The 19762-nt window shown below is 38.1% G+C and overlaps 1 protein-coding gene across 1 annotated transcript in view; it reads right to left on the reverse strand.

Moving 5' to 3' along the window:
- The window catches only part of itga3b (integrin, alpha 3b), a 40152-nt gene that overhangs the window by 1845 nt on the left and 18545 nt on the right, over positions 1 to 19762 (reverse strand). Inside the window, exons 2-25 of the mRNA XM_042508044.1 lie at positions 18620 to 18747; positions 16362 to 16444; positions 14896 to 15145; positions 14586 to 14684; positions 13675 to 13885; positions 11898 to 12091; positions 10534 to 10622; positions 10302 to 10438; positions 9342 to 9428; positions 9188 to 9255; positions 8891 to 9036; positions 8627 to 8773; positions 7662 to 7759; positions 6790 to 6958; positions 6557 to 6631; positions 6385 to 6464; positions 5079 to 5156; positions 4845 to 4947; positions 4333 to 4509; positions 2158 to 2277; positions 1576 to 1689; positions 1363 to 1461; positions 527 to 652; positions 143 to 298 (exon numbers count right to left, since the gene is read on the reverse strand). Coding sequence (XP_042363978.1) covers positions 188 to 298; positions 527 to 652; positions 1363 to 1461; positions 1576 to 1689; positions 2158 to 2277; positions 4333 to 4509; positions 4845 to 4947; positions 5079 to 5156; positions 6385 to 6464; positions 6557 to 6631; positions 6790 to 6958; positions 7662 to 7759; positions 8627 to 8773; positions 8891 to 9036; positions 9188 to 9255; positions 9342 to 9428; positions 10302 to 10438; positions 10534 to 10622; positions 11898 to 12091; positions 13675 to 13885; positions 14586 to 14684; positions 14896 to 15145; positions 16362 to 16444; positions 18620 to 18747 — 2989 coding nt within the window. The 3' untranslated portion in view covers positions 143 to 187. The remainder of the gene's footprint in view (positions 1 to 142; positions 299 to 526; positions 653 to 1362; positions 1462 to 1575; positions 1690 to 2157; positions 2278 to 4332; positions 4510 to 4844; positions 4948 to 5078; positions 5157 to 6384; positions 6465 to 6556; positions 6632 to 6789; positions 6959 to 7661; positions 7760 to 8626; positions 8774 to 8890; positions 9037 to 9187; positions 9256 to 9341; positions 9429 to 10301; positions 10439 to 10533; positions 10623 to 11897; positions 12092 to 13674; positions 13886 to 14585; positions 14685 to 14895; positions 15146 to 16361; positions 16445 to 18619; positions 18748 to 19762) is intronic.

Here is a 19762-nt window from a genome sequence, read left to right on the forward strand (position 1 = left end):
TAGCCTGAAAGGAAATGAAAGCAATGTTAGGCAGATACAAATGGCAGACATAAAAGGGTAAGTTAAGGAGTAAGAAGGCTGAATAACACCCCAAGCTTAATAAAGAGCATTCAAAGACAAGCATTTGTAGGGGTGTCGTTACCCAAAAGCTCTACTGGTGTGTGCAGTTGGGGGACCCATGGGGCCCTCAGTAGTCCTCAGTCAGCCTCTCTGTCTCAGAGGGCTGAATCTTCATCTCAGCCTTCTGGGCTTTGGCCTCATACATCTCTCTCCTGTTGGCCCGCTGGAAGAAGCCACACTGCGGGTGGAGGAGGGTGCATGGGGGCGTAAGTAAAAGGTTAGACTAAATGCTCGTTTTAAATCGGTCTGATGAATGGGTCAAAAGCTATCACACAATCCAGAGAAGATCTTTGGTGAAAGTTAAAAAAATAGCACATGTGGAGAGATTCAGAGCTATTCAGAGTCTGCATCTGAAATACAGCATGTGAAGGAGTGTAATCAGTGCAGTGGTGATTGGTGGTCTCACCTTCCATAGTATAAGAATGATTATTCCCAGCAGGAGAATTCCTGCTACAGCTGCAGAGATGATGATCCACAGCGGGAGCTCATATGGTGCCTCTACCCGTTCCACTGGCTCTATTTCTACTGTGAACTATAAGAAAGGTGGAAAGAGTCAAGTATAATGATCATCATCACTAAGGCTGCCTCTAGAAAGTCACTTGAGACTGATTTGAGTTGAGCTGTTGGGGTTTTTTTCTAGTCTGTGTTTATACTTCTGGGGACATTTTGGTCCCCAGATTTTGCTGTGGAGTGAGTGCTCTTGACTTTCACACTACCCTTTGGAGCTGCAGACAGGTAGGCAGCACATAGACAGCGGCACAGAGGTAAAGAGAGGAAAGACCTTCTGCTTGTGGTAAATTTGCAGCTCACAGCAACTTAATACAACGCAGTGTCTGGCTTTTGTTTGATTTTTGGTGGTGGCAAAAAATGTTGCACATTTGCAACCTGTCATTAGCACTGTTAGTTTGTTTTCTATTTGACATTAGTCCCGCTGTCTCAATGAACATCATAAAAATATTAACACAATGAGATTTTTGATCAATAATCGTCAGTAATGTTGATCTTATGAACAACTGGTTAAAGGCCAATGACAGAATGAACCAGCTTAAACAGGCTGATGAGTTTAGCAAAATACCTCACTTTACTGTAATGCAGCCGTTAAAACCAGGAAAAGGCAACACTGAGGATATCACGAAATTCCAAATTTACAATGATATGCAGTCATATATTGCGATGTCGATATAATATTGATAAATCGCTCAGCTCTATATTGTCACAATCATCATCGTTATCATCACGCACCATGTTGAGCTGTTCATCCATTTTGATGGTTGATTTCTCTTTAATGAGCTTCAGTGTGGCTTGACCTTTGACTGTAATTCTCAGAGCATTGGGATAGTCCTGCAAGAACACACATACACACACAAAACATTATTTTTGTCAAAAGAAGTCAAAGAATGCCACAGACAACGTTTTTAAATTGTGTATGTATGTATGTATAGCTGGAGAGCTGACCTCTAGCATCGTACTGTTCCACAAACGGGACCGGACGTAAATCTTGGCTGAGCTTGTCATGTTGAGCAGCGGACAGGTGAACGTCACGCATCGTGCTGTCCCCTTGGAGCACTCCTTCAACACACGATAACCAAAAAATACTATTGTGAACAAAAATGAATAATTATACCATTTTTCTTTTGTTGAATTATATTTTCCAGGATGCACACAATTTCAATTAGGATTTGACAGTTTAGTGAATGCCTATTAATGTTAAAGTTAGTTGTACTGTTATAGGACTTCAAGGTTTCGGGAATGTTAAGTCAAGTGAATGTAGTCCATTGCTGGTGGTTTCTAGCCACAATGTCGGTCTACCAGTATGAAATATCTCTGCAACGAACAGAAAAATTGCCATGGCATTTGTTACAGATATACATCCTTCCCAGAGGATGAACCCTCCTGACTTTGGTGATCCCCTGACTTTTCTTTTGCTTTTACCAGCAGGTTGACATAAGTAATGACTGGTGAATAGTCTCAAATTGTTATATACTACAAATGAAAGGCGTCCATGCGAGTGCTTCACAAAGCAGATCTATTTCTTACCAACAGGTAGGTCTCCTTGCGGGGATTGAGCAGCGTGATGGCTGCCTGTGGCTTCGCTGTATCATCAGCATCATCCACCACAATCTGTCGTTTAGTACGCTTATGTTCGCTCCCTGACAACTGGAATACAAGAGAGGGAGCAGGGAACATAGAAGCAGATGAGACAGAGACATGACATCAGAGGGCTCGTGGTAATTACTGGCTTTGATAAAGACATTACCAAATTCTTCTAAGAATAGTCATTTCTAGTGTCTATATCTAGGCCGCACAAGTTATGACTTTCTATTTGGGGCTCTGTGAGGTCTGTAAGTGGCGACAACACAGATGGGTTTTTTTTTTTCCTAAATGTATTTCTGAACATCTGTGGTTTGGCTTTGACGCCATTTTCACACCCCTTTTCTACCACTGACATTTACTCATACTGTTTCTCACACATCAGGGTGAATTACAGCTCATGTAACAAGCCTGTGGACAGAACAACGGCAGCAAAGTTAATTTCATCTTGCTGTCAACCTAGTTCAGGAAAATTCATCAAGTGCACAGCTGTTACATTAGGCTACCCAAAATTATCTGAATGGTAAAACCATAGACTGTATAAAAAGGTGGACGACATGACAGCCACCCAAAAATGAAGCCAAAACATCTCAACTGCTCCCTTGTGGCTCCGTGTTAGTGGATGGATCATGGGCCAAACTAAAAACTCAAAGTAGTTAAATGTCAAAAAAAAATTCCCAAAGGTGTTTTTGTCATTTTAGTTCGTATCAAGTGATCTTTATTGGATAACTTTAGTTTTGATTAGTTATTTGTTATATAAAGGGGTTTAGATGTGTGCATCAGAACTTGACAGCGTGAAGACTGCTGCTGCACAGACACTGGCTCCAAATGACATCACCAGCGCCAGATGGCAGTGGCGAGTGCCCAAAACAAACAAAATTAAACTATGACTAACTATCAAAGCCATGCTAGCGGCATGTCAACATTACTTCAACATTCCCATCAGCCTCAGCTATACTTGTGTTCAATGCTAATTAGCAAAAGTTGACACGCTATCATACTAATGGTGAACATGGTAAAGAGTACACCTGCTAAATACTGTGTGTTAACATTGTCATTGCAAGCATGCTAACTTGTCCTTGTATGACATTCCCACCAGCCTCAGCTGTGCTTTGTGTTTAGTGCTAAATAGCAGAGGCGATTTTAGCACGCTGGTTACACCTATCATTTTATATGACAGCTACAGGTATCTAGCTGACTGTCCTAACTAACGATATCCAGCTGTCATACAGAAGCTATAATGGGTCTTACATAGTTTTTGGGGCAGCAGCAGGTTGCAAAACATCTGCTCTCTTTGAACCTCCTGAGGTTGCTAATATACTAAGATAGTAAACAGGGTTAACAGTTAACCTGCTAGACACTAGTCACTGCAAAAATGTTAGCATGCTGACATTAGCATTTAGCTCAAAGTGCCACAATGCCAGCCTCCCGGCGCTGTTAGCATGGCTGAAGACTTATTGTCTTGTGTTTGGTTCCAAGCCTTTCATTAAAGCCAGTAGCTACGTCTCTGTTTATATGTGACCATGTTTGTGGTGCTTCAGTAATTTTGGGATGTGCGTACGTCTTGGGTGTGGGCAGGAGTAAGCCGTAATTTAAAAAAAAAAAAAAAAACAGAAAAGCTTTTGCATAGCTGACAGTACCGAGACAGGAAAGATTAGACAGCAAAACCATAACATTTATCAATGGTCTGAATATGAATCTAAGATGTTTTCATGTGGTTCACAGTGAGCTGTATCACTGCCATTATTGTGTGTATTTAGGGATGAGGAATGATAAGGTTTTTGGGCATAACCTTAACTGAGTGAGAGAATGAAAGGAATACAACACCTCAATTAAAAGCCCTGACAAAATGGGTGAAATATGTTGGCTCTTGTAATGGGCTCTTTTAATGATTTAGCTACTACAATAATGTTTTTTTAATATTTACTTCCTTAAAGATATGGGCTAGTGTTTTTCTGCATTTTTTTCTTGTTTTTTCTCTTTTCCAAGAGCACCTGACACACTTTTTTGATCTATGACTGATTATACAGAGCAACCAGTCATCTCTTTTTCCTACAGCACATATCAACTGGCTCCTGAGGAAATGTGGCTCTAAATAAAAGCCTAAAAAAAGGGCCTTACAGTTAGGTTACGCTGGTTGACAACTCCTCCAGGAGGGTTACATTCTGTCTCTGATTCCCCTTTAACCACAATCTTCGTCAGGTACAGCAGCCACTTGCCGTTGGCTACTTCAAAGGGCCACTCAAACTCCACAGCAAGGGTCCCCATGTCTCCCAGGGGCTGTCCTCTCATGTTCACCTAGAGGCCAAAAAAAAAAAAAGTCAGCAGCACAAAAAAAAACTTCACTAGAAATCAAACAGACGGTGTGACATAACAATATGGTGTGAAATAACAGTCAGGGCTTGACTTTGACTTTGTAACCCCTAAATAGTATCCACCCCTGGTCATGCTCACACCACAAACCATGGCTCACATAACAATTCCTTCCCGACGCAATATTAAACTTCTGAAGAATGAAAGTTTTGGCTTTAAAGACAGGGTGGAGATGAGGGAAATGTGGGTAGCACACATATTATAGATGCAATATACAGTCTTGGAGGTCTAATGTAGTCTGAGTGGTGAAGGTGACTCACATTGAAGGTGAACTCAACCAGACTGCCAACGTCACTGGTGTTGACCATGGCTGACTCTCCCATCACCGTCCCACCAAATTCTGTTTTCACCAGCGAGTTCACTCTGGATAGGGTGACAGAAATGACTGTACATTGTGCCAGTAAAAAACTGATATTGGAGATAATGTGATCTGGCATTAACTACTTTTGGGCTCTTTACTGTATATATATAATGTCTTAAGTAATGAGACTCACATGGAGAAGGAGGGGAGGATGGTGTTTTCAATCAGCAGGGACACGGGCACAGGCTTCAGGTCACTCTGCTCACTGAGACTGGAGATACAACCCCGATTACAACATAGTGTAGCAGTGTAATATTAAGTGATTATGTTAGAGCCACTACAGCAAAAATGCAGCTGTAAATTTTACACCAAATAAAGAAAAACAAAACACTATTACCAACAGTTAGAAAATGCTAAATTGTAAAACGTGATTACAGTACAGGCCTACTGACCACAGGCCGAGGGGCCTAAAATGTCAGGGGGCCCCCCGGTCTTCACCTGCAAAATGTCAAATGTCATATTGAAACGACCTACTAGAAATACTCAAATGACCACAAAGAGACAAAATGAAAGACCAATACAGGATGAAAAACAACCACAGGGAAACAAAAAACAAATATAAGAAGACATATATTGAGTATACAAAATGATAAAAAAAAACCCACAACATTACTTTATGAAGAAACAAAATTACCTCAAAGACCCATACAACTACAAAAGGGAACAGAACAACCACAAGGGAAAAAAATGACGACAAAGTCATGCAAACAACCACAGAGAGACACAAAATGACTACAAATACAGCCAAAACATCCAAATAAAGACACACAATTACCTTACAAAGAGAAAAAATTACCTTGACAAAACAAGAAATTACCTTGAAACAGACCAAAATAACTACAGAAAACACACAACACGACCACAAAGAGAGACAAAATGACTGAAAGAGATACAAAAAAACACACAAAATTACTATAAAGAGACAAAATACACTCACAAGTAGACACAAATGACCAGAAAGAGACCCGTACAACTACAAAAGGGCACAAAACAACCACAAAGAGAAAAAATGACGACAAAGAAATGCAAACAATCATAGAGACACAAACTGACTACAAAAAGGCACAAAATGACTACAAAATTAGCCAAATGACAAAAAGACACAATTTACCTTCATAAGACATAGAAGTACCTCAATAAGACAATAAATTACATCAAATAGACCCAAATGACAACAAAAACACCACAAAGTGAGACAAAGTGACTTAAAGAGACGCAAAATGGCAGAAACACACAAAGCGACCACAAAGAGCCACAAAAGCACAACAAAGTCTGTATGTCTTATCGATGTAGGACAGGTGGTGGGGCCGTTTGCACATCTGTACCCAGGGGCCCATTGTCTCATAATCTGCACGTGCTGTGAAATCAAAACTGGGACCAAAGCCTTCAATAAAATAAATAAAAGAAAATAAAATCATGCATCAATGTAAAGCACATACGTGGACAGAAGCAGCTGGGACTCAATCTCCTCTGTGTTCAAATTGATTCCTGATGTCTCAAACTTGAGGGTTAGTGACACCTGATAACGAGAGCAAAATAAAAGAAGTGTCAAAGCCATGTCAGAAGAGGAAAAGAGTCAACATCTGTGAGAGAAAATCAGTTCAAAAGTACCTTTTCATTGCCTTTAAGTGGATTCCCCAAATCACAAATCACTGTATCATTTAAGGTGCATTGCACGTCGTGGTCCTGAGCACACAAACAGCACATAAAAAAGTGAACAAAAGGATTCAGTTCTGATGACAAACAAAAACAAAAGATTTAACAGTGTAATGTATCACACAGCATGAGGAAATGTCTAATAAATTGAAAATTCGCCGTCATCTGCTGCCCTCCAGTGGACGTACCGTAGACCTGACACCGGAGTAGCTCAGTGCATCAGGAATGGTAACGTTGAGCACAGCCTGGTGGGCGTCTTCAGCCAGCTTTCCTCCCATGGGAAAATTGGTCACTTCCACCATCAGCCTTATTATCTTCATATTGCTGTTGAACTGAAGTATCTGGGATTTGCCCTGCCTGGACACAAGGATAAATGGACAACATATAGGCCATTATTCCTTCACTTATTATTTAACATATTTTCTAATTTTTAGTTTTTATTTTATTTTTTTGTTTTTAGTGAATAAATTTATGGCTTTATTTATATCCAGGTATTGCTTACTAGTGCAAGCATGTAGCAGTGATAACTAATACAGTGCTTGCATTCAAAAGCGAAACATTTGTAATTGTTGCTAATTTCTAACAACAAATTTAAATAAAACATTATATACTGACATCAAAGAAATAGTCTGAAATTATGGCATTTATTCACTGTCTTGCGGAGAGTTCACCTAGAAGCTTAATAGCTCTCATGTTTGTACGCTGAAAATACAGCCAGGAGACGGTCGATTAGCTTAGCGCAAAGACTGAACCAAGTGGTAACAGATAGCCTGGTTCTTTTCAGAGTTAGAGGTACGGATTTAACATATTTAATAAGCTATATGCTTTTTTTCCTGATCTTTAAGATAAGTTTAGCTAAACTAAGCTAACCAGCTGCTGGTGCTAGCTTCATGTTTTCTCTGTAAAGACACGAGAGAGGCATCAATCTTCAAAGCCAAGCAAAGCAATTTCTATTTCCCCAAATTGCTATTTGTGACATTCATCGAGACAATATGTTGTAACAGTTTTAAAAAACCTTTATCAGCCAAAGAGGCCTTCATTATTCAGAATTCCATCCCACCTGGGGTAAGGCTTTTCCTCTCTGTCAACAAACTGGGCTTTCAGCTGCAGGTTGCTGCTACATTTGTTGTCTGTGCCACACTCCTTCTGAAACTGAATCTGCAGGGAATACAACAAATATAATAACATCATACCGTAAATGGGAAGTATCACATAAACATGCAAATCAAATACATGTGTACTGGTGAAACTAGAAAACCTAAGGCATCCATTGGTATCAGTCATGTTGGCACAGCTTGTCAGAAAGGGGGCAAAATAACGGCCCAACATTTTACTAAAATTTTGGCAAGGGGTCATCTGGTATGGAAATTTTCAAAGGAGTCCCTTGAACTCTTCAAGATATCTAAATGGAAAATAGATTTCAATGGGTACCCATGAGATTTGAGATGAAGGCTCATTCCCAGGTAAAAGATTTCTCACAATCAATTTATTCCTTCAAATAAAGCTGTAGATTTGTCTTTTTAAGGAAAAGAACAACAACAAAAAAAATAATTGAACATGTAAAAATACATACCAAATTTAGCCACCCATATGAAAAATAGCTGGTGGTGCCACTGATGTTTGGATGCAAAAAGGTCAACAATCAGAATTTAAAACCAAACTCTCTACATGATGATGACCTGTGATAATTTTATAAAACTGGGCTGTATGTTCATTGCAGGTGAAACCAATTGGATGGTGATATGAAACAGATGTAAAACATGTAGACTATGTGGTGTTTATCTACCAAGCTAGACTGAGGCTTATATCTATTGCAACTATTGTTTTAATAAAAGGTGGTGGAATTAAATGTATTTGTTTATTTTAATTATGTATCTTCACAAATACACTGTTTTAAGTAGCAAGTAGTTACACAGTGAAGAAAATAAGTAATTTATAGAAATTAGAAATGTTGATGCATGAATAATGGTTTTATGTGCCTGGAGATTCCCATCCCGAGAATGTAGTGAATGCATTACTCCATACCTCAGTTTTGTCAGTCAGTTTCTGCTTCTGGCTGACAATTGGGAAGGAGTCCAGGTTCTGCAGGGAACGTCTGGATTTAGGTTTTTGTTCATGTAAGGACATAGTGAGGTTAAAGACCACCGGCTCCAGTTTGTCCCTCACAGGCGTCTGTAGAATCATCCAAGAGTCTTACATTAGTCTTAATAATCACATTACGTTACTGGGCAACAGTCCCCGTCCACAGCAGCAAATAAAACAAAAATGTACAGATTAAAAAGTCATTACCACTACAAACAGTTCCAGAGTATGACACTTGGTTTTAGAGGATGGCAGGCTCAGGAGGCCGCTATATGTGTCATCACTATTGTCCATAAAACGAACACGAGGGCTTCTTATTCTCATCACGTCAGCCTCCACAGTGTAATTCACAGCTTTAAAAAATAGAAACACACACAATATATTACAGAACAAAGTTCATGTCTCATTGATTAGTATTACTTCATGCAATTTGTTATTCATTAACACATTACATAGTTTGTCATTGAAAATAATCAGTATTTGAAGCAAAGGAAATATGCTTACTGGCATTTTTCTTAAAGTCTTTGTTTCCATTGCTTGGAGTAAAAGACATACACAGAGTCGCTGTAATGCTGTAAAACACAAAGAAATGTATTTACTTATAAGCAATACTGAATAAACCAGTTTAACGATGAGATATTCTGGAGAGACATCTCACCATGGTTTATCTGAAACACACTGATTGGAGTCTACAATATCTGGCTTTACTGTGAAGTTTGTAGTCAAGTGAAGAACTGGTCGAGCCCTGAAAACAAATACAGTGATAAGAGGAATAACATGCACAACAAGTTACAGTACATCATTTTACTTTTAAAAAAAGGCTTGCCCTAGATATTAAGAGGTACAATATAATATCCTACTTAATAACATAACCTCTACATTTATATTTATATATTTTTTAGCATTTGAATTTACATACTAGTTTTATGCACTGTGTCGTAGCATAATGCAGTTTTATATTTTACACATTTTTTTTTTATAATTTTCACACTCTCAGCACATTATCCATATCATAATTTAACTATTCACATACTAGTTGCTAATTGTTTACATTTATATTTTTACACACTTACATACTCAGCATTTTATACAAACTTTATTTTGTAAAATATTTAAATATTTACGTATTGTACTAACTGGTTACTTTTACTGTATTTTTATTTTTACATTTATACTTTCATATACTTGTACTTGTACTTAATTCTGCTTGCTATAATTCTCGGTGCTGGCATCAGAGTGACTGTAATGAACCATAGTTTTCCCCTGGTGATCATTAATATATTTCTGATTCTGATATATATCACCAAATATTTATAAAATGATAATACAGGAAGTTCACCAAACTGTCCCAAATGTAAAACTCATGCAAGCACTAGGTTGCATTGCAAATGCAACATCATTTTGTTATTCTGAAGGCAATATTTGCAAACATCTGTGATTTGGATCAAATTTAGTTTTTAAAAAAAAAAGATATCTGAATTTTTTTAAAACCTGCAGGTTACAGCACTTTCTCAACAAATAAGACCCATTATAATATCACAATCATTTAAATCAAAAGACAAACAAAGTTTTCACCAAATAATTCCATATTTTTGCTGAGCCTCTCTCTTCCCTCTACCTGAGCAGGGCCATGCGGTCGTCCAGAGAGCCAACTAAGATGTCCGGGTAACTGTTGTCATCCATGTCCACCCCTCCAGTGATGGAATAGCCAAAGGTGTGGAATCCTCCACCTCCCACTGACTTACCCTCAATAACCTACAGAGGGTGACATTGACAACGAGAGATCAGCACATTCAATCTGGGTCCTTTCTATGTCTGATGTGCATCCACCACATAGAGTCAGATGTTACCTGACTGGGCTCTTGTGAGATTCCCTTTTTACTTCCCATCCATATGTAAACCTTCCCTGTGTCGTGGAAAGGAGCTCCAACTGCAAAGTCTGTGGGCATAAACAATGGGGTGAAATATTGACATGAACATGGAAAAGGCAGGCTGGTGAAAAGACGCTAAGGCAGGTTTGTGTATGACATATATTAGCCTTCTAGGTGGCAGCATAGCACTACTTAAGAATGAGTACACTGTCAGAGGTAGAACAGCTTTTATATAGACCAAAATACAACACAGTACATTACCTCTCCCAGCTGAGGTAATTGCTTAGCAACAGCACATTTAAACACAATCATAGGGAACTTGATGCTTTCGCTTTACCATACAATTCACAGAGGAACATTAGTGGATCACCTTTTAATATACAATAGTATACATGGAGGTAGACAAGTTAATCGAAACATTACCATTTCACAAAGTGTATCACTTTCTACTTTTAATAAATTAACTTGCATTTTGGGTGCAAAAATGTTTGCCTTTTTGAAATTTGGAGGCTGTGTTTTTCCCACACAATGTCATGGACAAAATTTCAAATTTTTTTCATGACTTTCCAAGGACCCCCTTTTTTGCCCCACTTGCCTGGTGTTTTTCAGACACATAAGACTCAAACCCTATTCAAACATCATTTCAGCATCCCACATTAAGGATCATCAGAAATGTGAAAATCAAAAATTATTCTTCAGTGTCTTATTCTACAGTGTCTAGCTGTGATAAACGGTGTCATTTCGGATTGTTTTTAAACAAAACATACCTTTCAAAAATGTTAGACAATAAATTGCTGAAACATATTTTCTATAAGTCTTCAAAAATCAAAAAAGAAAGAAATCCCTAAGACCTTTAAATGAAAATATGACTTCCAAACCTTTTTTATTAAGAAAAAAAAAACCTCAAAAAGGTTTTTTGAGTTGTTAATAGAAGAAATTAGAAAAAAAGACAAAAAAATTTTTAAAAATGTATAAAAATGACCAAAACATTTAAAAAGAAAAAAAATCAGATTTTTAAAGAAAGAAAGATTTTTTAATAAAAGTCAGTGGAAAAATACTAAATACAACCATTAAAGTTGTATGCCCCTCCCCTAAAGCCAAAAGACCTTAAAAATATTTTGACTTGCCTAAAGGGCAAACATGCAGGAGGGATGGAACGCAAGAAGAAAATGAAGACACTTTCTTGATGAACACATTCACAAAAACAAAAACAATATGTAAGGCTATGGTACATCAACAATTTTTCCAGGTTTTCCATAACCATGGGAACCCTGGTTTTTAACTTTTCCACGAGGTATTTGCTTAATTTTGTTCATCAGTGTAAAATAAATGTTAAGTCATACCTTGGAATCCGTCTTGGTTGACATCACCAATGGCAGCCACTGCTATCCCGAATGCAGAGCCAGACGGACCCTTCAGGACAACTGTGGCGGTCTTTTGGAACGATCCATTCTCATTCATAAAGATATACACTGCTCCTCCCTGATCCTTCATACGGTCAAAGTAGAATGGGGCTCCGACAATCAGGTCATTCCAGCTGGAAAAGGCAAAGAGATATCCAAAAATACACTTTAATATGCAACTACATGCACGCACACACCAGAGGAGGACATCCTAAACATGACGTTTGTTGTGTCCTACTTTAAATCTGACAAAACAAGGTAGCCCTAATGCATGCAGGGAGACACATGATTTCACCATGATGTCATGACTAACGCCTTATCTCAGCTGCTGAAAGGACAGCTTTTTTATTCTCATCTCAGCTCATACATACATCAGTGTCATGCATTCTCCGCATAACAGGCAGATCATAGCTGCAGAGCATTCGAGCGTGATGCAACACAATAGCACAGGATACGATTACAGACAGCCCATCAACACATGCAAACATATCACTTGTGCTTTTGTTCTTCTTTCTTTCTTGTGCTTAAGGGTCTAGTGTGTAGAACTAAACAGCATCTTTCGATGAGATTGCTGATTAACACTGACACTTCTCCCATGTGCAAAGTGTGCAGGAGAACTGTGGCCAATGCGAAAACATGAATCTAAAGCCAGTGTTTTGTTTGTCTGTCCTGAGCTACTGTAGAAACATGGCAGAATGCCTGCTCGATGTGTAGTTATGAAGGGTTCATTCTAAAAAAAGAAACATCCAATTCTTAGTTTTAGGTGATTATAAAACACATGAAAACATAGTTATAAATATTATATTCCATTTCTGCAAAAGCATCCCCCTAAATCATATAAACTGGATCTTTTAATTACAACATCAGGTGAAAAAAATATTTCTAAATTTATTGGCTGCCAGTTTGTTTTGGTCCTCTGTAGTGAAATATTTCTCAATAAAATAGCTGTTGTAGCTTAAGGCAAATTTAAAACTTAAATTTAAAATGTTTTAAGACTTTTGATTGCCAGTCCAAAAAAAAATTAATGATACATTTTACATTTTACAATAATCCAAAAATGTAGTAAAAACACATAAACCGACATTAATAACTTAATAGAGTTTCCCCAAATATTTACTAAAACATGTAATATGGGTGTGTCAACTGAAAAAAATTAGATCATCTACTGTACTTCAAATGCTGAAAAAATGTCTACAGAGGCACATATGGAAAATAAGGAGCATTTTATGTTATGAAAGTATACATTTAGTTCTTCTTGCAAAAAGTTTATTTATTTTTCATTTGACTGAATGTGGTAAAGTTTTATGAGTGTTGGTGGCTCCTCTGTCCTGATTTGTGTGACATTAAATTTGGTAAATCATTTTTAAATTAAAAAAAAACAAACAAACAGATATTACCAATTATTTTGAGATTTCATCATACAATGTCAGAATTTTCTTTTTTTAATATCTTCCTTCCGGTGTCTTAGAATTTTTAAGACTGTTTAGAGTTTGATATATGACATTTTAATACCAATTAAGGACTTATTATTAGATTAATAAATGTAATGCCTTTTAAGACTTTAAAAGATCCACAGGAACCAGGTGATGCACTAATTCTTATTCATTTGGAGGACAATGTTTAGATTTTAAATAAATATCTTCTCCAAATGTACTTTATAAGAAAGAAAAAAAGATAAAGACAGCATGAGTTTTTAGTGTGGTGTGCAAAGACGTACTCGTCATTGTTGAGGTCGGTGGCAGCCAGGCTGCCCCCGAAGTAGGACCCCACTTGTTCCCCAGGGATGATGAGCACGGGCTCGAGGCCTGGCTTTCTGTCAGTCTTTCTCCCAAACGTCACAGAGCCCTTAGATTCGTCCCTGGGAGACCCTGCCACCACTGTGTGTTCATCACGGCTCAGCAGCTTCTTCTCCTCAAGAACTGAGTAACCTGAGGAAGAAACCATTTGATATTCACTGTTACAACCGTAATCTGCTGTAGGAGGGTTAAAAGACCTTAGAAGCAAGGAGGCCAATGAATGAGTCTTATGTTTTTAACTGAAACAAAAAAAACATCTCAAGACTTCGTATGGATTTAAAACAAACAAAATGTAATTCCTTGTATGTAAAAAAAAAAAAAGGGAAAAGGTGGGAAACTTAGGTATAACCAATGAGGAAAGAGTTATATGAACCACAATGGAAAACTTTCAGTTCAACATTATGAAGAGTTTTATTGGAAAAACGTATTATGTTTTTCCTCATTATGTTTTTCATTACTCACTCAGTACTTCACTTCTGAATTTATGTTAGTTTTTTTTTGTTTTTTTTATGGTTTTTACATCCTTATTTGTCATGTGATTAGTGTATCATGACAACACTATCCTGCATTCTGGATCCATTTATTATGTTTGTTTTTATTATTTTTTTACATATGTTTTTCTGTGTTTGTACCTGTATTTACTTTACTTTTTTGGTCCTTTTTGGCTTCCGTATTTTCCACTTGAATTCACTTTTATATTATCTCCTGCTATACCAGTGATGTACAGAAGGCTTGAAAAGCATGGCTAATAAGTCCTATGAGAACTATCTGTTTGGACCCTGATGTAGCTCAATAAAAAAGAGAATTAAAAAAAATATGAAAACATATTTACCAATATAATTGTATCTTCTTTTCAGCTGATCAAAGTCTTTGTCTGTAGAGTCCCAGGTATTCAATGGATCTGGATCTCTCCACCTCAGATGAACATTTCCTTTATAACAAAGCAGGAACAGACAACAATGTTATGTCTGCTTCATGCGCAATGGACACGTTTCCCAGACAGAGAATAATCCCAGTGTTAGACTAACACTAGAATTTGGCAGACTTGCACAGGGTTTAATCCCTGTCTGTGAAACCAGCCCATTATTTCAGTGTTAAGTAACAAAACACGCTCTTTTTGGCGTTAACTCTTCAGTGCCCACCTTGCCACAAGAAGCTGCCTGTAGCGCCGATGTAGACGTCAGTGTCTGTCATGCCGCCTGAAATTCCCATGCTGCACATGCCCTCAAGCTCGATGCCAAAGCCGGGGTTGCAGAACTCATACGGGTTTTTTTGCCATTCATCATCTGGATCATAGGTCAGGTCGTTGCTCCTGACAAAGCACTTTCCTGTCATCCGTCGCTGCTCCTCCAAGCCACCACGGATGACCTTCACATAGCGATGCCCACATGCCTGGACAACAGAGAAGAGAGTTTATTATTGGATGTTACATCCTGCACAATTGCTTGTAATGTGTTAAATCTGACACCTTTTGATAATGTACTCATACTGAGAACCTCATACTTCATGAAGGTTAGTTAGACAGCATGTGGGAGTTTGTTTGCAAATTGCCAGATTGAGTACTAAAATCCCCAAATAAGTTAGCATTTTAGCAATCCCCTCATCTCATAGTCAGTGAGATTTTTTTCATGTGTTTTTAGTTAAATGCCTGAAATAAGGTCTGTGGTTAACAATTAACACAAGCTTAAAACACTCCCACCTTTTTTTTTCTATGGCATTAAAATATGTCAGTAAATACCCAACTCTTTGGCCTTTATGTATCATAAAAAATACTGCTGCTAACAAGTGGCTAAATGAAATGAGAACAGCACGTCATCATGCCAAACAGCTTTACAGCCTCAATGTGGTAGCAATAATGAAGTCATGCAACCGTAGTGTGGTTCATTTATAGCCTAGTGTTAGCTTTTTACTTCTGGTGATTGTAAAGAAATCATTAAAATGGTGTTCATTTTGAATATTTGGAACAAAACGTCTAAGTATCATAAAGTTTTGTTCGCCTTAGATCCTATTTTCTGCAATAACAGAAATTCCAATGGAAAAATCCCTTTTGCTTTTTGACAAGTGAACCCGGACTTTGACTCTAAGCGTCATCAGCTCAAGATGGCAGCAACAGTATCCGTGATATTTCGGCTCCATTTTTGTTCAGTGGATAGAAGTGAGGGCACGTCGTCCCTCTTTCTATGAGGGTGGATTATATTACAATTTAAAATGAACCGAATATGGAAAAGGTACAATGGCTCAATAACCATTATAACTATGTATAACTATGGATTTATATGTGTATAGTAGTTCAAGGATATTTACTTTACATAAAATTTGTCATTAAAATCTCATACCCTACAACCATGATTTCATTATTACTCACCATGGCGTTCCCTACCTGTATGTGTCATTTTTGTTGTGTGTGTGCGTGATGAGGGTGTCATCCAGTTGCCTTATGGTGCAAAATGATGCAAAAAGCACAATCTGTCATTTGTGACACTACATGCTGAATTTCAAAAGGTTTTATCTCACCGTGCATCCCCTTGGTGCTACAGTAAATGTTACCGTATTCATGATAAGCCACCTGTGACTCTGACTAATACAGTAAGATAGTTTGTCATCTCACCAGCACGCGTCCATCCGGCAGGTCCCTCTGACTGGCCACTGTCACACCCAGCCACATGCCCTCCACCATCTCCGATGGATCTGCTGTGAATGGATTAGATGTGGAAATTAAGTTAACGCTTTGAAACCTGAGTAAATTGGTTTAATGGCAACATGCAACTTAACAAGACATGGCCCAAAAATTTACAAAAAGTTAGTAAAACAGTTACAAGAAAATTACCTGAAAATAGGCACAAAAAAAGGCAAGACAAAAACAAAAAAGGAAACAGCCTAAGAAAGTGCTGAAAACAAAATATATCTATATATATTTATTCTGTATATTACACATTTTTTTCTGTAACATAATTTTATATAGAACATTACTGTTATTATAAATATAGTTTTCTGGACATACTTCTGCATAATTTTCGAATAATCCTCCCCTTTTTAAAACACACTTTTAGATAATTTTCTCACCTTTTACTAATTTATTGCAATTTGTTAGACATTTCTTGGCAAGTTGGTTAATTGCCTTTTTCCCATATTTACAAAAGAAATCAAAACAATTTTAGGTTGTGAAAGGTCTCCAAACTCAGCATAAGAAAACTGATGTCCACCCAGGTTTCAAACATTTAAAGGATTAAAAAAGTGAGCATGAACATTGAAAATTCAGCATCAGTCTTACTGAAATGTTTGGTCTTTTATTTGAAACCCATACAGTAAAGCTCCATTCAGCTTGGATCATGCCCTGACAGATATTAACCACAAAAATGTGCTGTGACTGTAGAAACAGTCACTCCAGCCTCAACATCAAAAGTGATGAGGAATCCTATTATTATGGTTCTTGCTCGTAGCCTGCGGGAAGCCTATTCACCTCCAGGTAGCAGAGCGGCAAGTCTTTAAGTTAATAACCTTCAATTAAGAAAAGATGCGCTTTCAGAGTTTCATGTCCTGGAGCTCATCATGTAGGTGTAGCAAATGAACGCGAATGCTATGGGACATGCAGTGGATTCGACTCTGAGACTGTTTGACACACTGGCTCTGTCCTCACTGAATAAAGAGGAAGCCAGTGGATTACCATTTGAAGGTTGTGATTTGCAGTTCCTCACTTTGCTATAAGGGAAATCCTCAGCAGTGGATGTGTAAAAAGGGGAATTAGGGGGAGATTTTACACATAAAGGTCAGTTTAATCATCGTGATCAGCCTGTAAATACCCTTGTACAACGTCCTCTGTGGCTGTGAACAAAACTCTGTCAAGTCTGAAAAAGTGACCCCAGATGATGTCATCAGTTATCTTGGCTTGTTTTTGGGGATCTTTTTTTTCTTTTTAACAGAAAGCACTGATGGCAACAAATACATGTTAATCAGGCAGAGGATCCAGGGTTTGGGGAGTTTAATGTCCAGATAGGACATCACTGCTTCTGCTGCTTTAATTTTTTTTTATTTTTAAACAACTTTATGGAAGTACAAAATTGGCTGAGTATCCATTTAATTTTATTTCTCGAATGCTTTATGGCCTTTCGAATTCCATAGGAATTCCAATATGCTGTTTTTCAGTACATTGGCTAGTTGAAAACTGTGTCAATATCGTAGTTAGGGGTTAAATACTAATTAAGTTTGGTCTCTTACAGAAAACATTAATAATTATCTGTTGTGCAAAGACTAATACCTGAACTGTAACATTTTGAATCACAACAATCTTGTCTAAGTTAGGGATCGACAGAATATGAATCTTAATGACATTTCAAAAGGAGAAAATTTGTAATTTTAAAAAGATTTGGAATGCAGTCGCTACACAAGTGATTATCTGACTTCTCATCTAGTACCACCTTTTGGTCACAATTAAAATTTGACCAGTACTTAAGTTATGATATGACTATAATATTCCGAACACTGGTCAAGATCATTGTACTTTTGTTGATTATCAAGTTTTACAATGTTAACGTGCTAAACTAAGCTAGTGAACAAGACATTACAATTACCTAACATTAGCATGTTCCCATTGTTTGTTAGCATGCTGATGTTAAAATTTAGCTCTCTGCTGCGCAGTCACAACAGCCTCACAGAGCAGCTTGCCAGTAGACGTCTTGTTTTCACATCAATGCTAATTCCTCTCCCTAACCTCTAAGTCTGCTCCAGTGCACGCTGCAGTCTGCTACCTTCACTGTGTACCTCAGGCTCATGCAAATCACTAACCAGGCCTCTACATCCTGTGGTTATACTGCATTCCCCTGCCAAATGTCAAAATGAAAAATCACTTGTGAGAGCTTTGCATCTTACTTGTGCTGACCAGGTCCATTCTGGAGCAGTCATTGGTGTCTGTTGTAATGGGGCAGGAGTAGACAGCACCTGTTTCATTGACATTTGGTAGAGAATTGGCTTTCTCTTTGGGTGCTCCTGCAAGAAGCCTGGACGCACACAGACAGGCAGAAAGAAAGAGACATAAAGATTACTGGATTATATCAGAGCTTTTTTAATGCTGTTAGACAAAACAACATCAGATTATTTCCCAGATAGTCTTTCAAGTATAAACACAGAGAAAGAGTCTTGCGGATAGCACATTTGAATATGAACATCCTGTTTCCGTATTCCAACTTAGACATAGTGTTTATTTGCTTACAGACACCCGCAAACACACTCACAAACACACAAACACACAAACACACACACACACACACACACACACACACACACACACACACACACACACACACACACACACAGAGGGACTTAGCCAGTTCACGTGACCTATGAATTAATGGTGGTCAAAGTGGAGCAGTCAGAGAGTGACCCGTGACAAGTCTGGGCACCACACGCACACACAGACAAGCTTCTTGGTGATGGACCTGATCTTTTTGTCCACTCACCCAGACAATCACCTACATCAGCACCTTTTAACACACCACCGGACTTTGAAGTAGAGAGATTACCCCCTCTACAAGGCTCTGCCCTGGGACACACTGTTTACTGTCAGCACAAGATTTATTAGCCTCACTTTGAGGGCGGAAGGTGCAGACAACCTTGTTTACAGTGTGTGTGTGTGTGTGACATACAGCCTGCTCTTCTGTGTGTGAAACAAAAGCATATAGTAGTGCAGTCAGTGTGTGTTCTCATTCAAACTTTGTGAATGTGTTCATGCGATGGTGGGTGGAAGTTGACATGCTGCTGCCGGCGGTGGAAAGTGGAAAATGGTGAGTCAAGCTGTAAGTCATTGCTTGTGGGCATTTTAAGTGAAGGGCAGCTACCACTCTAACATGCACTGATAAGCAAGAATAAATACAGATAATGGGCGTTAACTTAAAAATACACCTTTACAGTAAGGTCATTGTGTCTTTAAATCAAAATGTCTCTCATGAGTCAACTCTGCATTGTTCCAACTTGATATTTTTTCCAGAGGTGAAACATGACGAAAGGATGAGACAT

Source organism: Plectropomus leopardus, chromosome 19, assembly GCF_008729295.1.
Source record: "Plectropomus leopardus isolate mb chromosome 19, YSFRI_Pleo_2.0, whole genome shotgun sequence".
NCBI lineage: Eukaryota > Metazoa > Chordata > Actinopteri > Perciformes > Serranidae > Plectropomus > Plectropomus leopardus.